At 39.1% G+C, this 27,001-nt stretch overlaps 1 protein-coding gene across 1 annotated transcript; it reads left to right on the forward strand.

The window, feature by feature from the left end:
- The first annotated feature begins 9,935 nt into the window (after positions 1–9,935).
- zbtb34 (zinc finger and BTB domain containing 34) lies at positions 9,936–25,550 on the forward strand. Its single transcript, XM_037777793.1, has 2 exons — positions 9,936–10,144; positions 18,927–25,550. Exons 1-2 carry the CDS (start codon positions 10,127–10,129, stop codon positions 20,487–20,489), a joined length of 1,581 nt encoding a protein of 526 aa, XP_037633721.1. The 5' UTR covers positions 9,936–10,126; the 3' UTR covers positions 20,490–25,550.
- The last annotated feature ends 1,451 nt before the right edge of the window (positions 25,551–27,001 follow it).

The raw sequence follows: 27,001 nt of genomic DNA on the forward strand, positions 1-27,001 counted from the left end.
AGGATATAGTGAGCGTTTTATAAAAATAACTTACTTTAATCAGATTTGCTCCAATTCTTCCCACTGCTGCTTTAACTCATGAGGGCATACAAAACTTAAACCTAGAGCCGTGATCTAGTAGAAGTTGGGGCAGTGTTTGAACGGAGAAAACTCGTCTTTGAGTGTGAGTCTCATTCTGACGTTAAGGCCAAAGTCATGTCACTTATTGCATTGCTCTGGAATGAGGTGCAAAAACATGGCTGCCAGCTCTCTTCCCCCTCAGACTCTTCAAAACCCAAAGGCAGGACTTATGTTGCGTTTCATGCATGTTATTCATTCTGCATCGTAGGAAAAACATGAGATAAAGACCCCTCAGCAACACAAGATCCCAACGGGAAAACAGCTCTCACTTGTTAGCATCTAGCAACAGTTGCTTATATAAAATGCATTTGACTTGGACATTCAAGTCACACAGACATGAGCATTCTATTAAATATGCATATCTCAAGTGTCCACGTCTGATTCCAAAGTGGACAGTCGAAGATTTATGGCACCATTGACCCTCATTGCTTTGCTGCTTCCTCGAGGGAACCTGCCACAGGCTGCGTGCCAAATGCTTTAAAAATTTAAAGAGGTGATGAAGAAACTATCCAGAGGAGACAAAAACACATCAGTTCTGCCACAATAAGACTTTTCTCTTCCTTCCTTGCCTCTTCTTTCCAGTTGATCGGTTTTACCCTGAACACTGCCAGCCATTTCAACTTGTTTTTATATTAAGACAACTGGCCATGCAAATGTACGGTTGTGGTTGTGTATGTATATATGGAAATCCTGGGGAAATCAGATAAAGCTTTCTCTGTAAAATCCCTATTGGACCTCCAGTTTGGATGAAATGAAGAAATCCCTGGCTTAGCTTCCAATAGATGGTTCTCTGATACAATGATGTGCAAATGACCAATAAGCTTTACATGCCAAGACTGCAAACCAGAGATATTGGAAACTTCATCATTGCCACGAGAACAGCTCTGCCTGTGCCTTTTCACAGACTGCAGGATGAAGGAGGCTCAGGGATGGTGAAGGGAGATTTTTTTTTCCTTCTTCAGGCTGTTTGCTGCAAGCCGAACACCTGCATTCTTTCCATGTTCTCTGGAGGACTCTGAATTTGACCTCGGCGTACGAGTAAAAGGGTATCCAACTCCTTCAAAATGTCAGAATGCCACATAACTCTATTGTTCCTGACATGTTTCCTCCACAGAGGCTCAGATAAAGAAACACCTTTCCAAAAGCGGCGAGGCGTATATACCTTTCTGAGAGCAATGGATGAAACAAGAACTCCCATATTCTCGCTGCAGCTCTCTGATTTGTACTTACTGGTAAACTGATAAAGTGCTGAGACAATTCCTCTGGAGTGTCTCATAAATGCTTTGTATTGACCTTAAAGCATTTGCTGACCACAAACAGAACTACAAACAGGAGGGGGGTGCATTTCTCCTGTGGGTAGGAGATGATTTTCTCCGGCCAGCACACAGGATCACTATCTCGCTGACCTTCCACAGACAGCAGCACCCTCCATTGCTCCAGGCCTTCAGCCTGAAAATCTCTCCTCTGCAGGATGGATTGGGTTCCAGGACCCTGTCCTCTCCTGGGACTGACCCAACCCGGGGAACAGGGGGCTTTCATGGGAGATCACAGGTGCTTATATACAAAATGGCAATTTTCTTCTTCCATAATTCCATGTTACTGCATTACCAGATCTTATCGCGAGGCCAGTATCTCATTCCTGAGGTTTTAGACGTTAATGAAAGATGCTTTGCCTCCGGCCGCTGGGGGCTAAATCAACAAGCCTAGGATTCCTGTTGGCCTTTGTAGGGGAATACCAAAGGCAGAGAGTTGGCTGAGCTGAGGTCAGAGACAAAGCATGGATCTGAAGATGGAAATGCTGCGCCCAAAACAAGCTTGTATGCAATCTAGTAGTGCAGTGGTTCCCAACCGTTTTTTTGTCAGACATTGCCCTGTCAAATGTAGTGTACTCAAATGACACCACCTGTCACGTTCCAAACGTGTTCAATTGAATTGGTTTTAAAAGGAATGTTAATAGGATAATTAATACATGAATTAGACTATTAGTCTAATTATATCCACATATATAATTAGACTAATAGTAGAGGCTTATGTTTTTATATAGCCCAATTGAATACTGCATCTGTAGTAGGAGACGCAGAAGCTGGATGTTATGTGTTAGGCTACTTTTAGCTAAACATTAATTCATTGGTTTTAGCTAACAATTTCAATCATGTATCCATTATGTTTAGTTATTTCAACTATTTACCCTTTAGCAATCTATTTTAACCATCAAATATCTAACTGTTTTAACTCCTTACCCAATAGCCTACTTTAGATATTTAAACCTTTTATCCATTCATTTTAGCTAACTGTTTTAACCACTTATTAAACTAGCCTTCTTTTAGCTCGGCCTATCTATTTAAACATTTTATTTATTTACCCTACATTTAGCTAAACATTTAATAATTTTTTTGTATCCATTACTTATTTGAACTACTTATTGATTACTTTTGTCCCTCTGTTTCATCTATAGGGAATGTGACTTCACCGACAGCAAGTCGGCCGAACGCCATCCGCTGGCTGTTTACTGCAAGTGTTAAAAGCTAACACAAAACACTGCACAGTAAATACGATTCAAAAGCCGGATTGTAGTACATATAGCTAACAGTCAGACACAAAGGCTAACGCTATGGGTTTCAGTTTGCGAGATACCGGTAGATTAAATATGCAGTATTAGCCGACGTTTTGTTAGTATTCCGTTAGCATAATATTAGCTAGCATATCTTTGTCCAGATGATTGTGTAGTTGGCATTTGGCTTGTAGATCTTAATGTCGTATACCTACCCGTTCTTATATTAGACATCGGCCTCCAAACATATTTTGAACTGCTGACATGTGTTCACTTACGCCAAAACACATCAGTGACCAAACTGTCGAGGTCATCCTAGTTCGTAAGGACTGATATCATTAACTAACTTCAATTTTGTAATATATAGCCCCATTTGCCTCTGTCAGCTTCTCTTTATATGAGAATTTGTTCTTTCGCACATACTTTATACATGTCTGATGATGAACGATTGACAGATGAATAGACCGGTGACAGATAATCGCAGTCTACCGTAGCTCCGTACGCTACCCTCCAAAAATGGGGGCACGCCCCAGAATGCTCCGCGATTCTCATGCCCTATTACTTTTAGATGACTATTTGAACAGTTTATTTATAAATTCTAGCTACATATTTTACTCTTAGCTAACTGTTTTGGCTTCTCTGCTCAAATAATACTAGTTTTCACTCAATCTCAATTGCAGCATGTACTGAGCAAGTGTTGCAGCCAACTATGGGTATATTTTTAAATAAAAAAAATTAGTTATGCTTCTCCACAATCTTTCCATGTACTCCCTTGCACCTGCAGCCCTGGGTGGGAATCACTGTGCTCACTAGCAAGCCAACTTAAATATATTACCCTTCTTATCTTTCCCAGGTCACACATGGTTATCGTCCAATGCTGTCCTACTGTACATTTATATTAACAGCTAAATATTGAAATGAATGTAATGCCTACTAGATCTATGTGCACTACGGTATCATAACACAAAATTATAGCCATATTATTCTTTTCATTGGACAATTTAAACATTTTCATGATTACCTTTTATGCCCTTTGTGTGCCCTGGAATCAGACTAAAACAACCTCAACAATATGTGTTGAGGGTATGTAATTTCAGCCACTTAGGATCATTAAAAAGAGATCATATTGAATATCACTGCTGAAGAGGGAAAAGAGAAAGCGAGAAAGAAATAAAGAAGAGATTTGTTTGTCAGTCAATTCCGACCCACTCAATCTCCTTAGTCTTGTGAAAGAGGGGGAGAGAAAGGGTCGGGGTCAGCTTTCTGTAAATCTTCTGATGAAATGTTGACAAAACAGCCAATTTTCTGTAATTTTGCTGCAGCCATCTTTCAGCGGCTTACTCACTCAGAACCCCTTCATTTCAAACAGCAGCGCACCGCGACCTCTGACATGTATCTCGTCCCTGACTTTCTTTGGCCAGGCGGAGAGACAGTAACAGTTGTGCCTTTTAGGTCAGGTGGATGCCGTTTAAGGAGCCAGCCTCATAAAGGACGCCTTTGTCTCTCAAACAGGCTCTCCTGGGCCCCAGTAAAAGGATAAGAAATGTAGTTAATAGCTCAGGAGTGGCCTAATCATCAGCTGCCATTACTGCTCCAATATCAGCAGAGATGACAGACTTATCAATAACAAAGGCCCAGCTGAAGCCTCCACCGCTCTGTCATTTTGATCTTTGCTCCACTAATCAGAGCTTTCATTTGAGCTAAGCACCGGGCAGCACACCTCTCATTCTCTTCATGCTGTGCCAGATATCACTCATCTTTACAAGCCACTCTGTATTCCCTCAACCCCAGGCCACCATTTCCACAAATTGGCTTAATTTCTCAGGCAAATATATGACACATCTGAGAGCTCATTATCCTCACAATGCAAGTGATTATTGTACTTACTGGTAAAACTCTCTTTTCTTTTGAGGTTTTGTCTTGAATGGCTTTGGTTGGAGTCCAGCTGATTTTTTAAATGAAATGAAGATATGTCAAACCGACTATCATTGTAGTATATAAATATTCCATAAGCTTATGCTGTTTGCTTTAATAGTGTACTTCCAAAAACACAAAATGATTTTGAGGCGTGTTGTTTCTACTGTTTGTCCGATACAAAGCGTGGACTGAAGAGTATAACCGTCAGGTGTTGTCAAACAAGAACAAGACTTATATTAATAAAATGCTGCCAATAATCTATACAGAGTAGATAACTATCTGTGTCATTAGTCTCATAGAGCAACTAGCTCATACATATGCTAAAGGGGATGATATATATGCTTTTAACAGTAATATACATAGTTTAATAGCAATATTTCTCTTGTTCATTCTTCCAGAAAAGGCTCCTCCATCAAGGAGAAACCTGAGAGGGCCAAAGAGGTGCTCCCGCACCTGGACGAGCTGGCCCTTTCATTTACAGTCATGGTGAGGATCAGGCACTGACTGACTCAGACACCTGCTATTGGGAAATATGTTCTCCATCAGTGAGCTATAGACTATTTCTGGACAGGAGCACTGGGAGACCATTGTTCTCCCCGGCACTGACAGCCAAGGTATTCTGGGACTCTTGGCACACATAGAAAACAATGTGTTATTCATGTTAAGCTTAAAAATTGGGCTACTTATTCAACATTACCAAACAAACTGTGGTTAGAGTGGTGTTTGTTGACTGCAGCCGAATAATTTGATGACTTTTATTATTGCAATAAACATATATTCCATAAAAGAGGCTAACAAATGAAGTTTTTTTTTAATATAAGTGCAATTGATGGAACAAAAAGAAACCAAAAGATCAAAAATTATTAAAAAACAAATTAGTATTGTTAGACTTTTCAGTTTATATAACCAGAAATGTTCTTTTCAGATAAATAATAAATACTTATCTTTCATATAAAGCATAACCTATGGTCTCAGGCTTAAAATAAAACAGTGGAGCTCCTTATTCCCTGAGTTTGATACATGATATGTGCTCTTTAAACAAATCATCTGCTCCTATACAGTCTTATAGAGGGGCAGGGGGTTTGGGGATTTTGCAATGTCATCTGGGATTAAAAAGGAGCAGCACATCAGAGCCCCAGGCCACACCACCTGGAGCCCCTATACGATCCCTGGCGCTGCACCACTCACAAGCAGCCCCATTAGCTTACTGCAGAATAATTCCCGGTCAACCAAATGACACTGAGCTAACAAAGCCCCATTTCAGAAAAGATTACAACTTCAACAGGAAACCCTTTGATTATGGGTTTGTTTGAAACGTTATCAATACCATGATCATTCCTGCGGATCAACAAAACCATCTCTAATCACCATACCTTGGCTGAGCCTTCAGTTGTGCATCAATCTCCAGAAAAGAAAAAAGAAAAGAAGCAAATTGGGGTCGAGAATAGAGGAGTGACTTGTTTAACAAGAAGCACGTGCAATGACAAAGCGATTCCTTTCTCTGCGTTGATCACCCACCTGCACACAGATTAGGTCAGATATTCACCTGAGCTGCCAACCTGTCACTCACACTCAATAAAAAAAACACACACAGCACACATTCATTGCATGTTGGTGCTCCTAACAGTAGACAGCAGACAAGACTTTACCTGTCTCTTTTAGCAACAGAAAAACAGACACAGTATACGCAGTGCTGGCAAGCAGCTATTATAATAAAAATTAAGTGAAAAATGGCCATGAACTTTAACTTCTGGTTGGGGGTCACAATATACACAATTCAATATAATCTGCCAAGATTTAAAGATTATGAATTATATAATATTGTAAACCCAGCTTTTGTGTAAACTCAAAGTGCTTATAAATAATTATACTTGCAGTGCTCTATTATTATATTCAAAGCTCAGTACATAAAAGTGATTAACAAATCTCTTGTCTACATTGGATGATGGCCAAACATATTATAAAGCTCAATTTAAGTTCTGTTTTCTTAAGATCCTGCATGAGGGTTACACTTACAATAACTTCAATTGTGTTATTTTTGTACTTTTATTGGATTAATGGAAAAACTATGCAGATGATCAGAAATATTTATCTGAGGAAATACTTTGATCTTTCTAATAAAGTTCCACATTAAGTCCTGCAGTATCTCCCTCCATTGTAAATGCTTAATCAATCACGATGCACAAAGTGAGTTAAGCCTAGTATAGCTTACGTAACTAAGACCAGACAACCAAAACCTGCACAAACAGGTATTAATTTTGGTAGAAAATAATAATAATAGTAATAATAATTTGAAAAATAAACATTAACAAATTAATATTTTTCTTCACAACTTAAGTTAGATTTTATAATTTTTTTTTGTATAATGCCACCCGATTGGTTGAATAAGACATTTTCTTGGAGAAGATCAGGTACTATTAAGGGGTCAGCTGACAAGTTTTCATTGATATGGCAACCTTTCCTTAGTCGTGTTGATGCCTTAGGCTCAGATAACTTTGTGGCTGAGTAAGGTTTGGTGTATGCACGTGTATGTATATATATATATGTATATATATGACCAGGAACGTTGCAAATGAAGTATTGGAAGGACCTCTGATTTGTCTTTGTGTTCACATTTTTCTCCACCACTCATGTAATTGTTTTTATGCATGTCAGTGCCCTAGATAATAAAGTGTACTGTCCTAGACCCTTAACAATTTATCATTATTTATTTATTTATTTGTTTATTTTCTTTCTTTTAACTATGATTATTTTATTTTATTTGTGTATTTATTTTTATTTTATTTTGTTTTATTTGTACACTTGTTTTCCTTGCGTGGTTTTAGTTGTGTGCCCTCTGGGTGTTGTCATAGGTTGGGGGTTGGGTGGGATATCTATCAGTCCAAACATGTTTGTGCAGTGGATTGTCAGAGTTGTATTAACAAAATTCAGAAATAAACTTTGTTCAAAAAGAATAACACATTTTCTTTGTAATGGTGGCCCAACTCTCCACATTTTGAGAGTTGAAAGGGAGGAATGGGATGCAGAGCTGATGTTTCATCATTCATTTAGTCTCTGGCGCCCCTTTGTGGTGTCTATGCAGAACTGAATGAATTTATTTTTATTTCAGAAATACAGATTATGCAACTCATTCCAAAAAAAATGTTTATGAAACACTGCAAATGGCTGAAAGACTAAACTAAAATGTGACTATCAGAGCTTCTAAAGAGTTTAGAGTTGACACCAATGCCTTTGTAATAGTGACACAACTCAGCTCACAACTTAGATGCATTTTCATAGGGTGTAATAACACGATTCTGGTTGTCTCTTGGCGATAACATAATGCTACCCTCAGTTAGTGGGTGAAATAAGAAATAAAATCAGTTTCTATCAATGTTTTAACTTTTTTTAGAAGATTCCAGATTCCAGATGTTTATTGTCACGCCGGCTATACAGGTATAATCGTGTGAAATGCTTTTTGCTGGGAAGCTCCATTAAAATAATAAGTTATATTACAATTATAAAAGGAAATACTTTGTACAAGGGCATATTAAGAACATATACATATCAGGAAGTATGAATGTACATATATAAGAAATACTTTGTACAAGGCATAAAGAGAATAAAACTGTGTGTGTTTCTGTATGTGTGTGTATGCAAGTGTATGTGGTGGTGGTGTTGGAGGGGGGAACAGGTGCACAGGTACACAGCTGTAAAGGTATGATTTTAATTAATATTTATTTTTAATGAAGAATTTTAATGAAGTCATAAAAATAAGTAGCCTGCAACATTTACAAAACAGGAGAACAAATGCACTAAAATATACTTATATCCAGTGTCAGTGTAAAGTGGAAGCAGATGAAACTGACCCTATGTTTGTCGATAACATAATGTTACCCTCAGTTAGTGGGTAAAATAAGAAATACAAGTTTCTATCATTAAGATTATGTAAATGTTGCCAATGTTTTAACTTTTTTTTTAGAAGAGAATAAAACTGTGTGTGCATGTTTCTATATTTGTGTGTGTGTGGTGGTGTTTGGGGGGATAGGTGCACAGGTACAAAGCTGGAAAGGTATTATTTTAATGAACATTTTTAATAAAGAATTTTAATGAAGTTATAAAATAAGTAGCCTGCAACATCTACAAAACAGGAGAACAAATCCAGGTCTCCCTCCCAGTGTGTCAGTGTCAAGTGGGAGCAGATGAAACTGACCCTAAGTTATGCTACCATGGCATGGGTGTGTAGACAGTAGATAAGCTGGAAAGGTATGTCATCTGATTTTAATGAATATTTTTTTAATGAAGAATTTTAATGAAGTCATAAAATAAGTAGCCTGCAACATTTACAAAACAGGAGAACAAATGCACTTAATATACTTATATCCAGTGTCAGTGTAAAGTGTAAAGCAGATGAAACTGACCCTATGTCATGCTACCATGGCATGCATGGGGGTGTAGACAGTAGATAAGAGTATGAGTGAGCCACGTTATCTGTTGAAAACAATTTGGAGACCGACTGCATGCTACTTTACATTATATATATAAATATATTTGCACGTGTATTATGCTCTCCATCACGTCATATATTCAGAACATGATGTCTCAGTAAAAAACACTGACACGATTCTGGTTGTCTCTTGGTGATAACAAAATGCTACCCTCAGTTAGTGGGTGAAATAAGAAATAAAATCAGTTTCTATCATTAAGATTATGTAAATGTTGCCAATGTTTTAACTTTTTGTTTGTACGTAAGTGTGTGTGAGTGTGGTGTTGGAGGGAGGGGGGGGACAGGTGCACAGGTACACAGCTGTAAAAGGTATGATTTTAATATATATATATATATATATATATATATATATATATATATTTTAACTTAGTTTTTATTGCAGTTTCAGTAACTTATATAATCATCATCACATTCTTTACCACTGTATTTTCATTTTACAGCTGTCTCTTTGTTTTTACACAACATTTCACAACTTAAAACAAGGGGAGAGAGAAAACACAAAAAAAACAAGACTTCATCTTAAACTATAAGGGTCTTAATTAATATTTTTAATGAAGAATTATAATGAAGTCATAAAATAAGTAGCTTGCAACATTTACAAAACAGGAGAACAACAAATGCACTAAATATACTTCCTAGTGTCAGTATAAAGTGGAAGCAGATGAAACTGACCTTATGTCATGCTATCATGGCATACATGGTGTGTAAACAGTAGATAAGAGTATGAGTTTGCCACGTTATCTGTTGAAAACAATTTGACTGTAGGCTACTTTACAGTATTTTCCTATATATCTATATGTTCTCCATCACGTCCTATAGTCAAGAACATGATGTCTCAGTACAAAACACTGACAACGAGCAAAAGGGAGGGGCTGCCGCAAAAACACACCACTGATAGAATGAATGCAAAGAGCCAAAAGAAACACTTCCTGTTGATGCAAAAAAATTGCAGCAGCAAAACTGTCTGACACATCTGGACTGGAGCTGGAGAAGAAGGGGGGGAGGCCTGGCTGTAGTGTTAGCGAGCTACTGAGGGGAATGGACAACGTTTAATGTTTATCTGCAAGACGGTGAGTTTAATAAACTTCAACTTTAGCCTGGTGCAATGTCTTTTTGCTATGACAATGAAAAGTAATGGGGGGGAAATAATTGCCGGCGGACCGTGAGCTAGCTAGCTAAATGCTAACCGTGTTAGCTCAATGCTAGCTTAGCTTAGCCGCTACTATGGTGATGGTTGCTATCGAAACTAGCGCTAACTGTTAGCATAGGCTAGCTAACTGTTAGCATAAGCTAGTTAGCTATTCCATGACAGTTTGTAACCCGCGGTCGACGTTGTAACTTCACCACTAACACACACAATGTTGTCAAGCTGTGTTTATAATCAGATAATGTGTGATTAAACTGTAGAACAAATCCACAATGTGTAAAAGAAAGTTAGGCTTTCTTTTCTGTAAATAACTGCTCCGATTCTAGGCTAGCTAACATAGCTAACGCTAAGCTAGTTAGCTTAGCTTAGCTAGTGCTTGTGTGCTGCTTGATAGTTGGGTGGTTCGGCCTCTGTGAGACGATGTCATTTATTTAACTAACATTAATCTAACTACAAGTTACAGTAGAAATAAAGGAGAGACTAAACAAAAGCAGGTAGTTAGATGTGTCGGTGAATCTAATGTTAACCTTAGCTGCCTTTGCTTAGGTTGTATAGACCCCCCATCAATAGCTAACTAACGTTAACCACTAACAGGAGGGTTTGCAGTAAAGTTTGAGACACCGCACATTTGCTCCCCAGTGTGTATCTGCACTGTATGCATGCATGCATGTCTGCATGGGATCACTGCATGCCCTCAGTGTCCATGCACGATGAAGCTAACACTTTTAACACAACACTTTATAGCCTGCACATATGCACACATTACATTTATTTATTTATTGCACATACTATATTTATTTATTGACGGACTGCACACACTATGTTCACCCATTCACTGTATCTTTTATATCTCTATTATTGTTTTGTTTTTTTAATAATTTTTGTATACCTTTACCTCTCCAGTGTTTCACTCTGTTTGCTGATGTTGCTGCTTTGACACCTGAATTTCCCTCCAGGGATTAATAAATGTTCATCTTATCTTATCTTATCTTATCTTATCTTAACATGGGTAAATGAATAAGTTAACATACCGAATGTATAACGAAGACTAAAAAGCCTTATTATAAACCTACTGTAGGTCAATGAGGTGGCCCTGTATGTATTAACTATGTCTTAAACTAATCTGGTAGGTTAAATTACCTACAATAGTTTTTTGCAGGGTACGTTTTAAGCTGAAATGAACTGGGTGGAAAAAGTTCGGAAACTTGTGTTTGGTGGATTATTTCCCTGTTGTCACAATGCTAATTGGCATTGTATTTTACATGGTTGGAAATCTGATTATGTGGGTAGCGCCCAAGAAAAATTTGCCAAAATGCTCTGCCAATGGTAAACAGTGTATTCTCCTGTTGGTACAGACTCTTGTTTTGAGTTATTTGGTGGATTGGATGATTGAACTCTCTATCAGTAACAAGGAACAAACAAGACACATTGGCTATTTTACACTTTATTCATCACTGACACACATCATTGTGAAGGTAAATAAACAGGCTTTACAACGATGTAAAATTCAATGCCATGTAGCATTGTAACAACAGAGAAATAATCGACCAAACACAAGTTTCCGAACTTTTTTTCCCCAGTTTATATCAGTATAAGCAATGCCTTTGGTCACAATTAATGTACCAGTAAACTAATTGTACGTGATGTTATGACAGGAAAGGACAAAGTGCAGGAACCTGGTATGTTATTCTGTTACACCTGGGTTCACCTAGGTCACCAATACTATTTATTGTTATTTCTGTGACATTCATTTGAAATTCAACAATCTGTAGCCCAAACCAACAGCATGTGTCACTCCGGGACAATTGCATCTGTAACTAGTCAAAAATATTTTCAACTATAAGGCATGTCAGAACACGGTGGAGCCAAACCAATTACGGCTTTTGCATGAGCAACCATTATGGCTTTGCACCCATTCAACCCTATTTTTATAGTCCCATTTCTGTTTGGGATCAGCAGTAAAACTGTATTGGGTTTTGAACCGCCAGCTTAGTTTGGTGATTGTGCAATACAAAGGCATATATAGATGCTAGGTGTTTACAGTAATGTCTGGTGGAAACAGGACTCTGTTCTATCCTGGTAATCTGGAAATTCAGAAACTGCTGGGGCAGTGCCAGGTGTTATTGTTTGTAGCAGTTTTGTCAGAAGCCAGGCCATACTATTAACATAATTGCGTCATTTTCCCTGATACTTTTGGCAATCTTTTTTAAATTTTGTTTCATGCCCATTATTGTGATATTTATCACTTAATTATTGATATAGATGTAACTACTGTTTTCTAGCTCGCAAGGTAAAAACTTGTCTGATGTTGATAGTCAAAATATATTAGTATTTACTCTCTCAGTGTGATATACAGTATTTTCTATACTAGAATATACATTTTGGAAGTGTAGGAAACTTACCTGAAGAAGACGTTAAAACAGACACTGTATGTATGTAGACATTTGCAGGGTTTTTCCTGCATGTCAGCAGCAAACGGTGGCTGCCATGGTTGAATTACTTTCTACCATTAGCAAAACCTGACCATTTGGCGGTCATAAAACCTGTTTTAAGGGCATTGCGTCAAATGTATCACTGCCATTTGAAATTGCAACAGTGGAATCACTGCAGGGTGGCTCTAGGTGAAAAGGCAGTGGAGCAGGATGATATCCTAGCTAATTAGTGCTGGTCATTAAAAGCACTGTTCACGCTGCAAACAAAGATGTGGTAAATTTGTCAAGGTTGATTGTAGACAAAATGCAGGATAACTACTGCACGAGGGAAAGGGCGAATTATGGAGGTCAAAGTCAGTACAGTTGTGAATCGACTGGGTTTCTTGGTTACTCTCATCTGGATGCATCAGTTGTTGTTCATACTTGGATGTAGCAAACATAGATATATAGATACCGCATTGCTTCAGCCTGTTGTTGCGATAAGTTCTTGTCGCCGCCATATTGGGGAGGTCAGCACTGGCCTGTAAACACATAAAAGTGAACAGGGGAGCTGCTGTTTTCTAGATAAAAAGCACTATAAGGTTTACATTTCTCAACCGATTTCAATGAGTCCTTTTTATATTCAAGGATTTATGATCTATGAGGAGTAGAAAAAAAGTTTTGTCTCCAGTTACTTAAAATTTCAATACTAGGCTATAATCGCTGCTAAACGCTCAAAAGAGTGTGTATCGATGTAAGCTAGGCTTAACTTTACATGAACTGAAATACTTACGTGGTGGAAAATAATTCATTTTGCTGAGAGTTAACGTTGGTGTTCCAAAACCCAAGACATAACATAGGCTTTATTGTTTGATATATTAGACACATATCATAAATTTCAAGTTTTAAACACAATATTATGTTAGCTAACAATAACAAGAGGTAGCTAGCTGTTATCTGGTGACTTACAGAAGCAGATATTTTTTTAAGATGTAACTTTATTAACAGATAGACTGGCCGGTGATCCATGAACCGGAAGCAGTAACGTTACTGAACTGTTTTTCACAAAAACTTTTTTTGTGGGGGGAATCTAACCTACAGTACTCATGTAGATGTATGTATGTCATGTATAAAAACAACTCATTGGAATCGGTTGAGAAATGTAAATGTTATAGTGCTTTTTCATCCAGAGCTGTAAGTGTTTACAGGCTAGTCCTGACCTCCCCACTATAGCGGCGACGTTGACGTATGATCCAAAGGCCAAGGCGGCATCTACGTATATATCTATCTATGGTAGCAAATGTTGGAAACGGGAAGATAACGTTTGGCTGTCCTTGTGGATGCCTTACTGTCATATACACACACTTTTTTTACGGTCTCTTTGCCTTGAGCAACACCGTGTCACCAAGAATAACTTGATTGTATGATCATGGCAAACTTATTTCACTGTACTGTACAGTGCTGTGTAATTCTGTTGGTTAGTTATGATTACTGTTCAGTGTATGAATATGTTGTCGGAAAAGTAAAGATAAAAAGGAGTCTTTCAAGTCTTCCACTTGTGTCAATAAGCACGAGAGTAGGCTGAAATGAAAGATGAGCATTTTTCCAGTTATTTACCCCAAACAAATTAAATAAGAGAACACACCCAAAGGCTAAGCATGCAATATTTAGCTCTACATACTGAGCTCCCACTATGCCTTAACAATTTCCAAATTGCATCGCATGTTATTCTCACACCAGCAAGTTCCTCACATCATACCTTCCCTTTTTGTATCAGAATTTAGTCTATTTTTATCTTGTTTTTCACTATCTGTTTGAAATTGCTCTCCCAACCTTTGCTTGTTAAGCAATTCTGTTCTGCGTCTGGTCTGCCCCACAAGCTGTTTTTCCAAAGTAGGTGAAATGCTGCTGATGTTGAAGAAAGCATACAATGCTTGCTTGCTGACTTTGATTTTTCTTCTAATGTTTTTTTTTTTCCCCCTTCTTCTTTTGAGTGACATGCCCAAGTTATAGGCTTTAGATGGTGTCTTACCACCAGAGTAATGGTCAGCCAAACTATCACAATGTACTCAGTTTCCTTTATACCTACCTACCTGAAGCAGTTGTGTCAAGAAGGTTTATTACCACGCAGGAAACTTGGATGGAATTTGTGAGCCGAGTTTAAACATTTTCAGTTTTTTCCCATGTGAGCCAAGCATGTGACCCTCACCCAGCATGTGCATCTCAACTACTGAGCATACATTCTTTGGCTGCCCTTCAATTTGGCTCCATTCAGTACACATGCTGTTGGCAGCCATAACTGATGTGTTTTAGTGTATGAACACGCTGCATTTAGTGGCTGGTAATAGGGGAGTGAAAATAATATTCAGTACACCTTCTTCTTACGATTCTCTTGTTTTGCTGCATCTTTCTCTGTCCTGTGCCAGGATGAGAGCATGTGGTTTATTGGACAGGTGTCTTGGCAAGCTTTGGCAATTGGAGAAAGTGTTTACGTTCCCAAAGTGCTGATAGGGACTCAGTTCGCAGAAGATCATGCTGAATCGCCAGCAAGGGGCAGGGAGGAAGGGAGGAAGGGAGGAGGAGGAGGAGGAGGTGCCGAGGGAGAGATGGGAGAAGGGCAGATGGAGTGGGGGGAGAGGAGGGTTAAGCTGGAGAACTGACACATACTAAAGTTTTTGCAACACAAGTATTTGCTCTTACAAATACATTATTGCACAGTAGGTACAGTAGTATTTGATTTCACAGTCGCTGCTTTCTAAAGTGTGGTTTAACACCTTATTTTGAAAACCGGACCTAGTCACACGTGTCTACCGCTAACTTCGCCATATCCGTCTTTAGCTCTCCCCGTCAGCTCCGTTCTCTTTATACATCCATGGTCAGCTCCGTCTGGGCCGTTTGAATGCATTTAACATAAATGTCAGTATATGGGTGCTCTACAGTTCGAGCGTCTACCAATTTGATCACGGAGATGAGAGTGACGGGTGGATTGACCGCATGTTACTGCAATACAATAACGTTTCCTGTCCATGACAGAGTTAGTATGCAGCTTTAGCCATCATGTCTAGCTCTGCTTTTCCTGACAATGGGTAAAACCTAAAGTGTTTCCATACTTTCCTGTATGTGTAGTGTTTACCACTTTGGATTTAAAATGTGAGGGTGCAGTTTGTATCTACGTGGACCCTCCGCCGTTTTCTACTTTCTCATTTTGGCCAGCTGGTTTGTTTTGGTTGAAGGATACGGAACGGATATGACATCACGTTACTACTACAACAATGAAAGCAGTAATTTCCTTCTATCTCCGCATAGACTCAAATTAAGTTAATATACGGATTCTGGTATTAAAAAATCTATTTCAAAATCGTAAAAAAAAAAAGGCGATACATAGTTGAATTTATTTATTTTTTCTCACCCCTATTATTTTCACTATTTAATCCACTATAGAAGTGAGCCCAATGGGGGTCCGTGACCTAATGTGTATCAGTTTAGCGGTTCTTGACATGGAAAACCACTGTGCTATGAAATATCTTAACGCAGGGAGAGGCAGCTGTCAGTTTGAATGAGAAGATCAACAAGGATTATCCACAATAGGCAGTTATGGAAGCAATTGCATCAGTGTCCTTGTGTGCAAATGACGCACATTTAGTACTTCCAAGAGGCCTTGAAGAAGGGCTTTGTGAGATGCATTTTAAGAAAGCTGGATGCTCACCAAGCAGAACCAGATTTTCTTCTTTCTCTGCCAATGTGGCATAACCTATACCTTTTGTAGTTTCCTCATACAGTAAAGTATGGCTGTTAGGTACAATGTGTTCAACCAGTCACAATCGTTTGATCAACTTTCCCGTCAATGTCCTGTTTAGCAATAATGGCTATGGATGAATAATCAATTAAAAATGAAATGAATGACAAATGAAGAATAAACTATACAGAAAGTAATTTTCAAATTCAGAATTTATCTTTATGTCATTACGTCTTTGTTCTCACACTTCTTCTTATATTTTCACTTGATTCGTAATCAAATGAATGTGGTGCCACTCCTAGAAAACAAACAGTATTTTCAGCACTCCTGTTCACTTTCTATATGTTGCTCAGGAAAGAAAGTCTGCCAAATGGTTAAAATGTATACTGGTGGCATTATGAAAACATACTCCATCTATGCTATATGCAAATCGTGTTGCTCCATTTTCTGATTATGAATTCACAGCAAAAATAGTTTTGGGTTACCAATTGTGGCTTCGCAGATGTCTTTTGTTTTTTATTATTGGGATTGAGAGATAGCGAAATGGTCAGATAATGTATAATGTTTAGTATGAGCCATCTCAATACTTTGATGAGGCCACTGTTGACAGTCATTCCTCTGGCAAACTACTGTGAAATTGCTCTGCTGCGGGATCTTATTTCAGATCCACATTCCATTCACTGGACTCTTTTTTTTTTTTTTTTTTTTTTTTTTTAAGGCCCGTGTACTGTATAACTGGTAAAATTGTGAATGGATTGTTGTATTTAGTCACATGTGCCCTACACAGCAAGGCAGCATGATTCTCCGGGAAAGCGTTTATTTTCTTCTGTAACAAAAACAAATTATTGCTATTTGCACTATTGTATTTCTTGTCTGTAAAAGTGTCCTTCAAAGAAACAAAGCAAGCAATACTTGTCTGCCACTGTGTCTGCCACTCAGAAATTGTATCTGCCACTTTTGAAATCTATGCGCTAAATGAAGGAATAACATTTTAGATCTGATGTCATTCAATGTTCGATATATTTGACATAAAACACATTATATACATGATAAATTACAGTGTTCGAATTACACCGTGGCTTCCAGGGGAGCCCTATTTTGGGGGGATGGATGGTACTGTACACAGTACTGTACTGTAATTTGCTATTGTCATCTATAGTGGTTATTTGCATAAAAACACAATTCAAATGATTATGATTATTTAAATATTTGCTTTGGAAAAAAAAAAAAAAGTCTTGGTAAATTGTTAGGAAGTTAAGGAGGTCATAATTCCCTCTCTAATATCTAGTTTATATTGCTGTGAAAACATCTCCTACAAACAACTGGATTTATTCAAGTTTCTCGCCAAAAACTAAATTTTACGAGATTACATTTGAACACATCATGATAACGTTGTAATTCACCTTCACCCAATAGTCATTGTAGCCTACCCCTATGTGCTCTGCATGTTCGACAGTTGACAACTGACTCATCTGGTTTAAATAAAGAGAAAAGTCACTATGCGTTGCTTGAAAGGAAAACCAATCAGATGAGACGTGATGGAAGTAGCCTCCCACAACTACTTTTGTTCCCACACACAGCAGTAGAGTTGAGAAGATGGATTCAAAAATAGGATCTTGCAACGGGCATTTGACACCAAATGGAACAGAATTGTCAATTCTTTGCAGCGACGCAGCCTGACCTCACAGATAACTTTGTGGCTAATTTGATTGGTTGAATGTTAGCAAAGTGGTAGACTCAGTAAGAGTCCCTCAGCCTTGAAGTGTATTTGTGCGTGCTGTAACAGGGATTGTGAATTGTGAGCACTCATTCTAATGCACTCATTCTAATGCAACTTTCCAAAGCAAGTATGGCAGACTCTTTGTCCTTCGGAAATGAAAATCTGCTCTCCTGAACAATAGAGGTGGACCAGCAGTACCAGAGTATTGACGCTTTAAACGGGCCTGTGCCAAAGTCGTGGCTACCTTCAGGGCTAACCCCTTCAGTAAACAGACTTGCGTTAAGGATGCGCTTTTGGGCGGCTGTTGGCACTAGAGCAGGTCGCCCACCAATCGGAAGGTCGGCGATTCGATCCCCGGCTCCTTCAGTCACATGCCGAAAGCATCCTTGAGCAAGCCACTTAACATCAAATTGCACCTGAAGGCTGAGCCATCGGTGTGTGAATTAGTATTTAGATTAGATCCTGATGGGCATAGCTGCATGGCAGCCTCTGCCATCAGTGTAGGAATGTGTGTGTGGATGGTTGAATGCTGACATGTAGTCTAAAGCGCTTTGAGTGGTCACAAAGGTGCTATATCAATGCAAGTCCATTTATATAGCAGCCATTTATAGGCTACTCAAATACAGCCTATAAAGTGCTGTGTTTACTCTAATGCATTCAGTGTTGTTTCTTTTGGCATATAATTTGTCATATACAGTACTGTATAAAATCTTGAACAGCCTCCTGTCTCATTGGTCTTATGTATACAGTACAATAGTTTTTTTTAACTGTGGAATTATGAATTGGAAATGCAATGTTTCAAAATCTAATGTTTTTGTTTTTTTCCTTTTCCCACCAGGCAGCCGACAAACTGGAGAAACATATCCAAGAAATGGACGACGGCAGCTACATCGAGTTCGATGTGCCGGAGTTCAGTAACACTGTCCTGACCCAGCTCAATGAGCTGCGGCTGCAAGGGAAGTTGTGTGACATCATTGTTCACATTCAGGGTCAGCCATTTCGAGCCCACAAGGCTGTGCTGGCAGCCAGTTCACCCTACTTTCGTGACCACTCGGCTCTCAGCACCATGAGTGGCCTTTCCATCTCGGTCATCAAAAGCCCCGAGGTGTTCGAGCAGCTCCTTGCATTCTGCTACACAGGTCACATGGCCCTTCAGCTCAAGGATATTATCAGTTTCCTCACCGCTGCTAGCTTTCTGCAGATGCAGGCCATCATTGACAAGTGCACCCAAATCCTGGAGAGCATCCACTCCAAGATCAGCCTCCCAGTTGGTGTCTGCAGCCCAGAGAAGGATGACTCGCAGACAAGCGGCAATGGGGTCAATGACAGCAACCTCTTTGTAAACCCTACGCAGATCTCCCCCCCTTACTACTCCCGGCAGGGTCAGGCAGGACACGAAGCGCGCTTTGAGCTGGCAGGAAAAGGCCTGGGCCGGGGGCGACAGCAGCAAGAGGAAGGCCAGTCGGACCGAGGCAGTAGTGATAGTGTGTCAGAGCTTGATGCTCCCATAGAGGGCGAAACGGAGCAAGTGGAACTGATCGGCAAAGACGGGCAAGTAACAGATGTGCATGTGAAGATAGAGAAGACCGACAGGCCTACTTACTCTGATAGTTCCTCAGCCGGCGATGATGGCTACCACACAGAGTTGGTAGACGGAGAACAGGTATTGGCTGTTAGTGTGGGTTCTTATGGTCCTGTCATCCAGTCTGCTGCCTATTCTTACTCAGGGCTGTCCTCCCCGTGCTTTGTTAACCTTAGCAACTCCAGTCCTTCCCGCTCCATGCTCAGTGGCTACAGAGGTGGGCGAGCCAGGGCAAAGCGCCCCCTGGCCATCCCCGCAGGAGTGCTGAGTCATATCAAACCAGGCTCTGATGACAGCGAATCAGCCGCGGGAGCCACAGGGTTAGAGAACGACGTGCGAGAGCGGAGCCTGCGGAGCCAGTGGTACCCCTACAATGAGAGACTCATTTGCATCTACTGTGGAAAGACCTTCAATCAGAAAGGGAGCCTGGATCGCCACATGCGCCTGCACATGGGAATCACCCCATTCGTTTGTAAATTCTGTGGCAAGAAGTACACAAGGAAAGACCAGCTGGAGTACCATATCCGTGGACACACAGACAACAAGCCCTTCCACTGTCAGATCTGTGGCAAATGCTTCCCATTTCAGGGCACCCTTAACCAGCACCTGAGGAAGAAGCACATGGGAGCATCTGACGTCAGCAATCATATAGACTCTCCAGAGACGACGGAGGGAAGCTCAGGTCAGAAGGACCAAGAGGAGACGTCTGAGGGGATGGCCTTTGAGGCGCAATATGCAGAAGAGGCACCAGCCAATGCTATGGAGGAGAGTTCAAAATGCAGTCCAGAGGAGGCTCAAGCATCAAGATGTGATTTTTAGGTCCTGCTTCAGGTTAAGGAAGCTTTAAGAAATGTTTATCTTAACTCAACTTAAAGGACTTTTTTTCTTTTTGAATCAGCTCCCTCTATTATAGACATTTCTTGCGTCAAGGGTTTCTGTCAATTTTGTGAAAGTTAGATGTTGAATGCAGAGAGCAAATGGGTGCTTTATAGAAATTTGATTCTTTCAAGCAAAGGGAGTAACAACTTACTATTTTTGAGGAGGTCCTAATAATCAAGACCCCCCCAAATTGATTTTCTCTTTTTATCTTTCCATGTTTTTTAAAACATATTTACAGAGTTATATAGGCATGTTGCAATAATTGATAATGTGAAAGCTCTGGTAAGATGCTTGTCATATCACCTTTTTACCTGACCTGTTTTTGCACATGTGGCCACAAGAGGTCACTTTACTCACAAGGAATGATTTTTCTGCCAGTGCAAAGCTTCGTGTGACATATCCGTTCAATACCTCATGATGCAACTACATACTCATAACAGATAGTATTTTAACTTAAATGAAACTCACCAGGTTCTACCTCATAGCCAAGAACCTACCAGGCACAGACGTGTTCACCGTTTGAAATCCGTTTTTAGGTTGTATGTACAATATCTTATATTGCCAAACCCTGTAAAGAATATCCTCTCAACACAAAGCCTTGATACTTAGGGGAAATATTCCTTGCTGATTGTATGGATTAGGGACATAGTCCTTGTCAAATGTTTCATGGTCAGCCAGGATTAAGAAGGTGCTATGTTAGGAGTACATTAAATTTGCTAGCTTTCTCGTGTGTTTGTTTTTGGCAGTTGCGGACAATAGAGTAAGAAAATGGCCCTGCATATTTTCAAGATTTTGCTGTCTTATAACGTTTGTTCGACACAACACTCTCATCACTACTGGAGATCTCTCTCTGTTGGTCAAGGCTTGGTTTTTAGATGCTGTCATCCATGTAATGGATGAATTACGTCCATACAGTGAAGTCATTTGTGTTCCTCTATACTCTGACGGCAGACTTATACTGAATTATTGTATGTGTAAATTGTTTTGTCCTGAGGTAGGCTTCTAGGTTTAATACTCAGCGTTTGACAGAGACATGAGTTCTTATTGTCAACTCAGCACAGTAGGAACAGCTCTGTATCTGTTCATGTGAATCAATATAGTATACTAGTCTGAATAATATGCAAACAGAAAGAACAAAGGAATCTCAGCCATTTTGACATGGTTTTTCTTCCATTATTTGAAAGAGCTATTGGTTTGTTTCCTTTTTTTTCTTTCTGTCCTACCTTTTTATGATGGGACGATTAATCTGTGATCGTTGTTCTCTGCATTGGTTGGGGTTAAATGCAGTCTTGGAACAAGTTTTCCTCGTTTGTCAATCCTAATTCATGGTGTTGACGTAGGTGCGGCACAGCTAGATTAAGGCTAAGAGGTAAATGTTGTTAGAGGTAGCTGGTGATCCAAAGTATTGATGCACTTTGCAGAGTTTAGTGGGCGGGATGGGTGTTGTCCCCATTGAGAAAATGTGCTATTTTCTGTCTTAATTCTGGTGCAGCAGTGTCAGAGTAGTGCTAGCTTCAGAACAACGATTTTCCTCCAAGTAAACATGTTGTGAACGTTGATGAGACTCTGCAATCACGTGAATACTATTGGCTACAAGTCATGCCTATGGCAACGCATTTTATCTATACTGTTTGAACCCTGGGTATCATTGGGATGGGGGTGTTGTTAGTATATAGGGACTTGGGTTTTACTTCCATGGTGATTTAAAGGAATCTGCTTTCACAGTAAATACATAAAAGGCACTTAGAAGGCCTGATTGGTTATCCTGTCATATTTAGTGGATTTAAAGCTCAGCTGGGTGCTATCCTGCTTTCTTATTTGCCATCCAGCTGTTTTTGAAAAGCACCTGCTATATGCTTTGATTTTGTCCCAGCTGGTCCATGCTGAATTTATGTCAGTGACATGGGTTTGATTATATCCCAGTTTCCATATAATTTTCTACTTTGTGTGCGTTTGGTGGGAGAATATTGTTGCTTATATCTAATGTTAAGAGTGCAGTCCCTTTTTATTCCACTGAATGTGCGGTCATTGTCTTCACTCGTTGACAGTCAAGATAGCAAACCAAAACGTAGGGAATTTGCAAAAATCGGTATAGCTAGCTTTTCGTTATCTTTGTGTGCAAAGGTTTATCACAAACACTTTTGGTCTTCACACCCACAGTCAACCTCTACAGTACTTTTTAGATGAATGTTTTCTAAGTCAAGTTTATTTTTTGTTGGCCGCTGATGTAGTGTGCAGGATCGACAGCTGATCTGACCTCAGTAAAATCAGCCGCCGACTAATTTGAATCTGCCTATGACGATTCTTGCCCTTCACCTAGAAAAAAGGAGGAAATGCATACCTTCTTGTTAGTAATGTTTTGTGAGTAATAGGTACAAACTGCTCAAACAATTTTGTGCCAAGAGTTCGCACCAAAGACTAATAGGTGATTTTTAACCGTACGTTTTGAGTGTATTGCATAATTGAATGCTCATTTAGAAGAATAGGTTCTTCATTTGACGTAGGAGTAGTTTATTTGCAAGGAATGTACATTTCCCAGCTTATAACAATCACTTGTGTAAAATTTGAACAATTTGCGAAGAAGACATTAAGCAGCGAAGTCATAAATAACATAATATATTAAGCCATACAAAAGCTGACAATATAAAAGTTGTGCAATAGGTATTGTAATTGTTTAAAAGCCAATGTAAACAAAAGAGAGAATACTTCACAAAAAGTGGCATCTTGAACTTAGTGCCTTGCCACAAGCTTTACATTTTCGATTCTGGCACTTAGATTCCTGTGCCTCTTTCATTTTGTAATGGATTGAATAGAGAGATTATGATAGAATATGGCCACATCCTTTATTGTAAAGTGGTACCAAGAATGAATAGAAATTAATTCTTGTCCATTTTGTAGTTTTTGCAGCTCCAGTCCTGTGCCCTCGCTTTTTATAATTTGATCTGGGATTTTTTTGTCATGGAATGGACAACTGATTTTAAGGTTTAGCTGATTTTGTAGCAATTGATTACAATCAAATGAGGCAGACTTGTTCCCCGCAAGCCATCGCCCTGTGTTCAGAGACTATACTGTATCCCTCCTCTCCAACCACTGAGGACAATCTTAACAATGTACCGTAGTTTTAGGCATTTAAATGAAGGAAGGAGATGCATGAGAAACACAAATCTACTTCCTCTCTGGAGCATCTGGCAAGGGAACAGCTGCTTGGGTATTTAGCAGATAATAAACTGAATATTTGTGGAGAAAAAAAACCCTTACCCTCATATACTGTAGCTGAATTGCACGTTGCTCAACCTCAAAAATTGTATGAAATTGCCAATGGATAATTTCGTAACTTGATTTTTTTTTTTGTGTTTGTGTCATCGATTGTGCACTTACAGTTTTTTGTTGATAGTAAATACCAATTCCATCCGGGAAGTCTAGTTTATCTCTGTAGTTACCCTTAAGGGACTCAGCTATAACGGCCTCAATCACTTCGGAAGGGACCTTTTCCCCTTGAATGGTGCTTTTAGACTAGTCCGATTCTTCTTTTTATTTATCAAACGAGTCCATGTAAATCATCATAGGTGAATGGAGGGGAAATTGTTAAAATGCTTTTTCATGAACTATAGTTACTTTTGTGACACACAACCAACTGAACTTGACACACACACTCGAATCGACTCTTAGTTCCACACCTCTGAGAGGAACAGGAGATGCATTATGGGCCACAAGTAATCAAAAGGAAGTGTTTACAGGGAAAGGCTGTCAGACTACTTTTTGAAATTGCAGCTCGTCCTATTCTTTTTATAATAAACTCACTTCAGGTAGTTTACAAACACTGATACAGGCTTAGAAAAAAATCTTAAGTCTTCCATAGCTTTTCTGTCAGTTTCTGTCCACTGTGTATTATAAGAAAAAAGCAATAACCTTTTTAAAAGCGGTGTATTGGGATCATCAAGCCTATTGAAATATTGGCCTGTCATATATCAAACAAAGTGAATGTCAGGGAGCTGTTGAATTGAAGTCGGACCAGGACAATTTGATATTGATTTTATTTTTTATATATTTTCTGAAACTTTGGACAGGTTGACTTTCCTTTTCAGAAAAATATATATATAAATGAAAAAGTGGTGTTGCTTGCTGGCGTTCTAAATGCTCATCGAAATCCAGTGGTAGTCGGTAAACTGCAACACAAGGACTGAGCGTGTAGTTCAGTCATCAAACTCAGTGGCACTGTTCAGACAGAGTTGCACCTCCAGCTGTGTCAAACTATGAAAGGGATTTTGGGCTGTAAAAGCCACTGTTTGGGAGCGGGCTATCTGTTGTCATGTTGAGGTTCGGTGGTCTCCTTTGGCTCCTCAGGCACCGAGACTGTAGTTGTGGTTGTTCAGGACAAAGGGGACATTTTTAGTCAAGCTATTGTTCCTTTTACAACTCCCTAAACTCTGCACTATAACGTCTCTGGCTCATATGTATTTGGTGACAAGGCAAAAAACAAACTTAGAACTCAGGGTATATAGTGTTAAAAGTGGTCTCATTGGACATACTACTTATGTCCATAGTATAATCGTGCACTTCTCTTCAGGTGGGGAAACAAGTCCTCAGTCAGTGGTTCCCAAACATTCTGCCTCAAGGTCTCAATGAGCCCATATTTTCCACAGAGCTGAAGCTTGTGTGAGCGCTGGAGACCACGAACCGAACCATGACAGTAAAAAATGCCCCAAACTCCTGTTTTGTCCACTCTACACACAACCTCACAACCCAACTGTGAACCTCAGAACTCTACTGTTTTGTACAACTATGAAGTAAATGAAGCTAGCTAGAGCTGATGTTGTATCTATTGCCATTTATGAATTTATTTTATAGCATGAAATAAAATATATTTATTCAAATTATATATTTTACTCATAATCATTCTGTGCTGCTTCGTTTTGGTTCTTAAGCTTGTAAATTGCTTTTTTATGATATAAAAAATGTCAATAGAATAATGCGTTTGTAAAATAAAGACGCTCATTTGGCTCGGATTTGTCTTTTGTGTCTCTCAAAAGTGGATTTATTTACTGATGTACTTACGTGTGCATGCAACCATCCTTTAGTAGCCTTGTTTACAATGTGTTGAACAAAAAGGCATCCAATATGTGGTCTAAATGTGTTGCTAGCATGAATGGAATTCACATTATGCTGCAGTAATGTTGTATATGAATGCCATCTGGAGGAATAGGGGATGTATGTGCAACTTTGACCCTCTAGAGGGAGCTAGAGCATAACAAATGCACATTAAAAAGTTACACATCTTTAGTGCCAGAAACTGCAGTTTAATGTAAAATATATCTCAATCAATTGGCCATTGTGACTTAAAAGACAAGGCTGTGAAATTTCACTATTAAAATGTTACAAATACAAACAGCCTTGAGCAAATAAGCCACTGGTTTGAAAGTTAAGTTATACATATTTTATGATAGTAATTAGCAAACCAGATGTCGGAAAAGACCTTTTCCTCTTGTAAATTGTCTTGAGACTAATAATCTTAGTTAGTTTTTTTTTTTTTTTTGCTACAATCGGTGCTTGTGGAAGAATAGCCCATTCACAAAAGTCACAGAAGCCAAGTAATAGAATAAAAAAAATTGCTTTAGTCTCAAATGGCTGGTAATAAAATTAATTTATCACCAACCAGGCTCCTTTTCCTGCTGGATCTCCAGTCAGATTTTCTGCCCGATCCTCAGCACTGTTATTACTCCTGTCCCTGCTGTGTTCAAAAATGCACCCAAAGGGAGAAATATATTCGTGAAGTGACACAGCTGTGCAGCAGCCTCCCATAGTGTTACCACTGTCTGTGGCTTTTACAAAAAAGTAAGCCCATAAGGGAGCCAAATGACTAATAAACCACCAAATTGGCCATTTATGTGCTTAACTGACTCTTTTGTTGAAATAGTGTATGACTGTTCTTCCGGGCTGCATGTTGTAGTTAGTCACCGAGTTCTTTGAGAAAAGTATTTTGTCAAACACATTGTCAGTTGCTGATGATCAGTAAATAATATAATCCTTGGCAACATGTGATGTGAAATAAGCAACACGTATTGCTAACAAACTGGATGAATTGTTTAAGTAGCAGTGTTACAGTGCTGCACAGACATCTGATCCTAAAATAATAGGCTTAATTGCCCCGTTCAGTGGAATATGAGAATAAAAAGAAACCACAGAACATAAGGCCAGGAAACCCGAGGTAGTCGTGTTTCCACAAGGAGTCTTTAACTGCATTCTATGGTTATGATGTATTGTGGCTCTCTAACACAAACTTGGACTGGAGTGAATAATTGATAGGTTTAGCTATTTCACACATTTGTTAATATGTACTTTCAGGATGATCACTAGTTGTCACTATTTTTGCAACTAGAACATGACCGGTGGGTTTTCAATTTTGTTGCACTTTGGCTCATGTAGTAATGCGCCCACAAAGTCCTGAAGCTGCA

The sequence above is a fragment of the Sebastes umbrosus genome, chromosome 8, assembly GCF_015220745.1.
Source record: "Sebastes umbrosus isolate fSebUmb1 chromosome 8, fSebUmb1.pri, whole genome shotgun sequence".
Lineage (NCBI taxonomy): Eukaryota > Metazoa > Chordata > Actinopteri > Perciformes > Sebastidae > Sebastes > Sebastes umbrosus.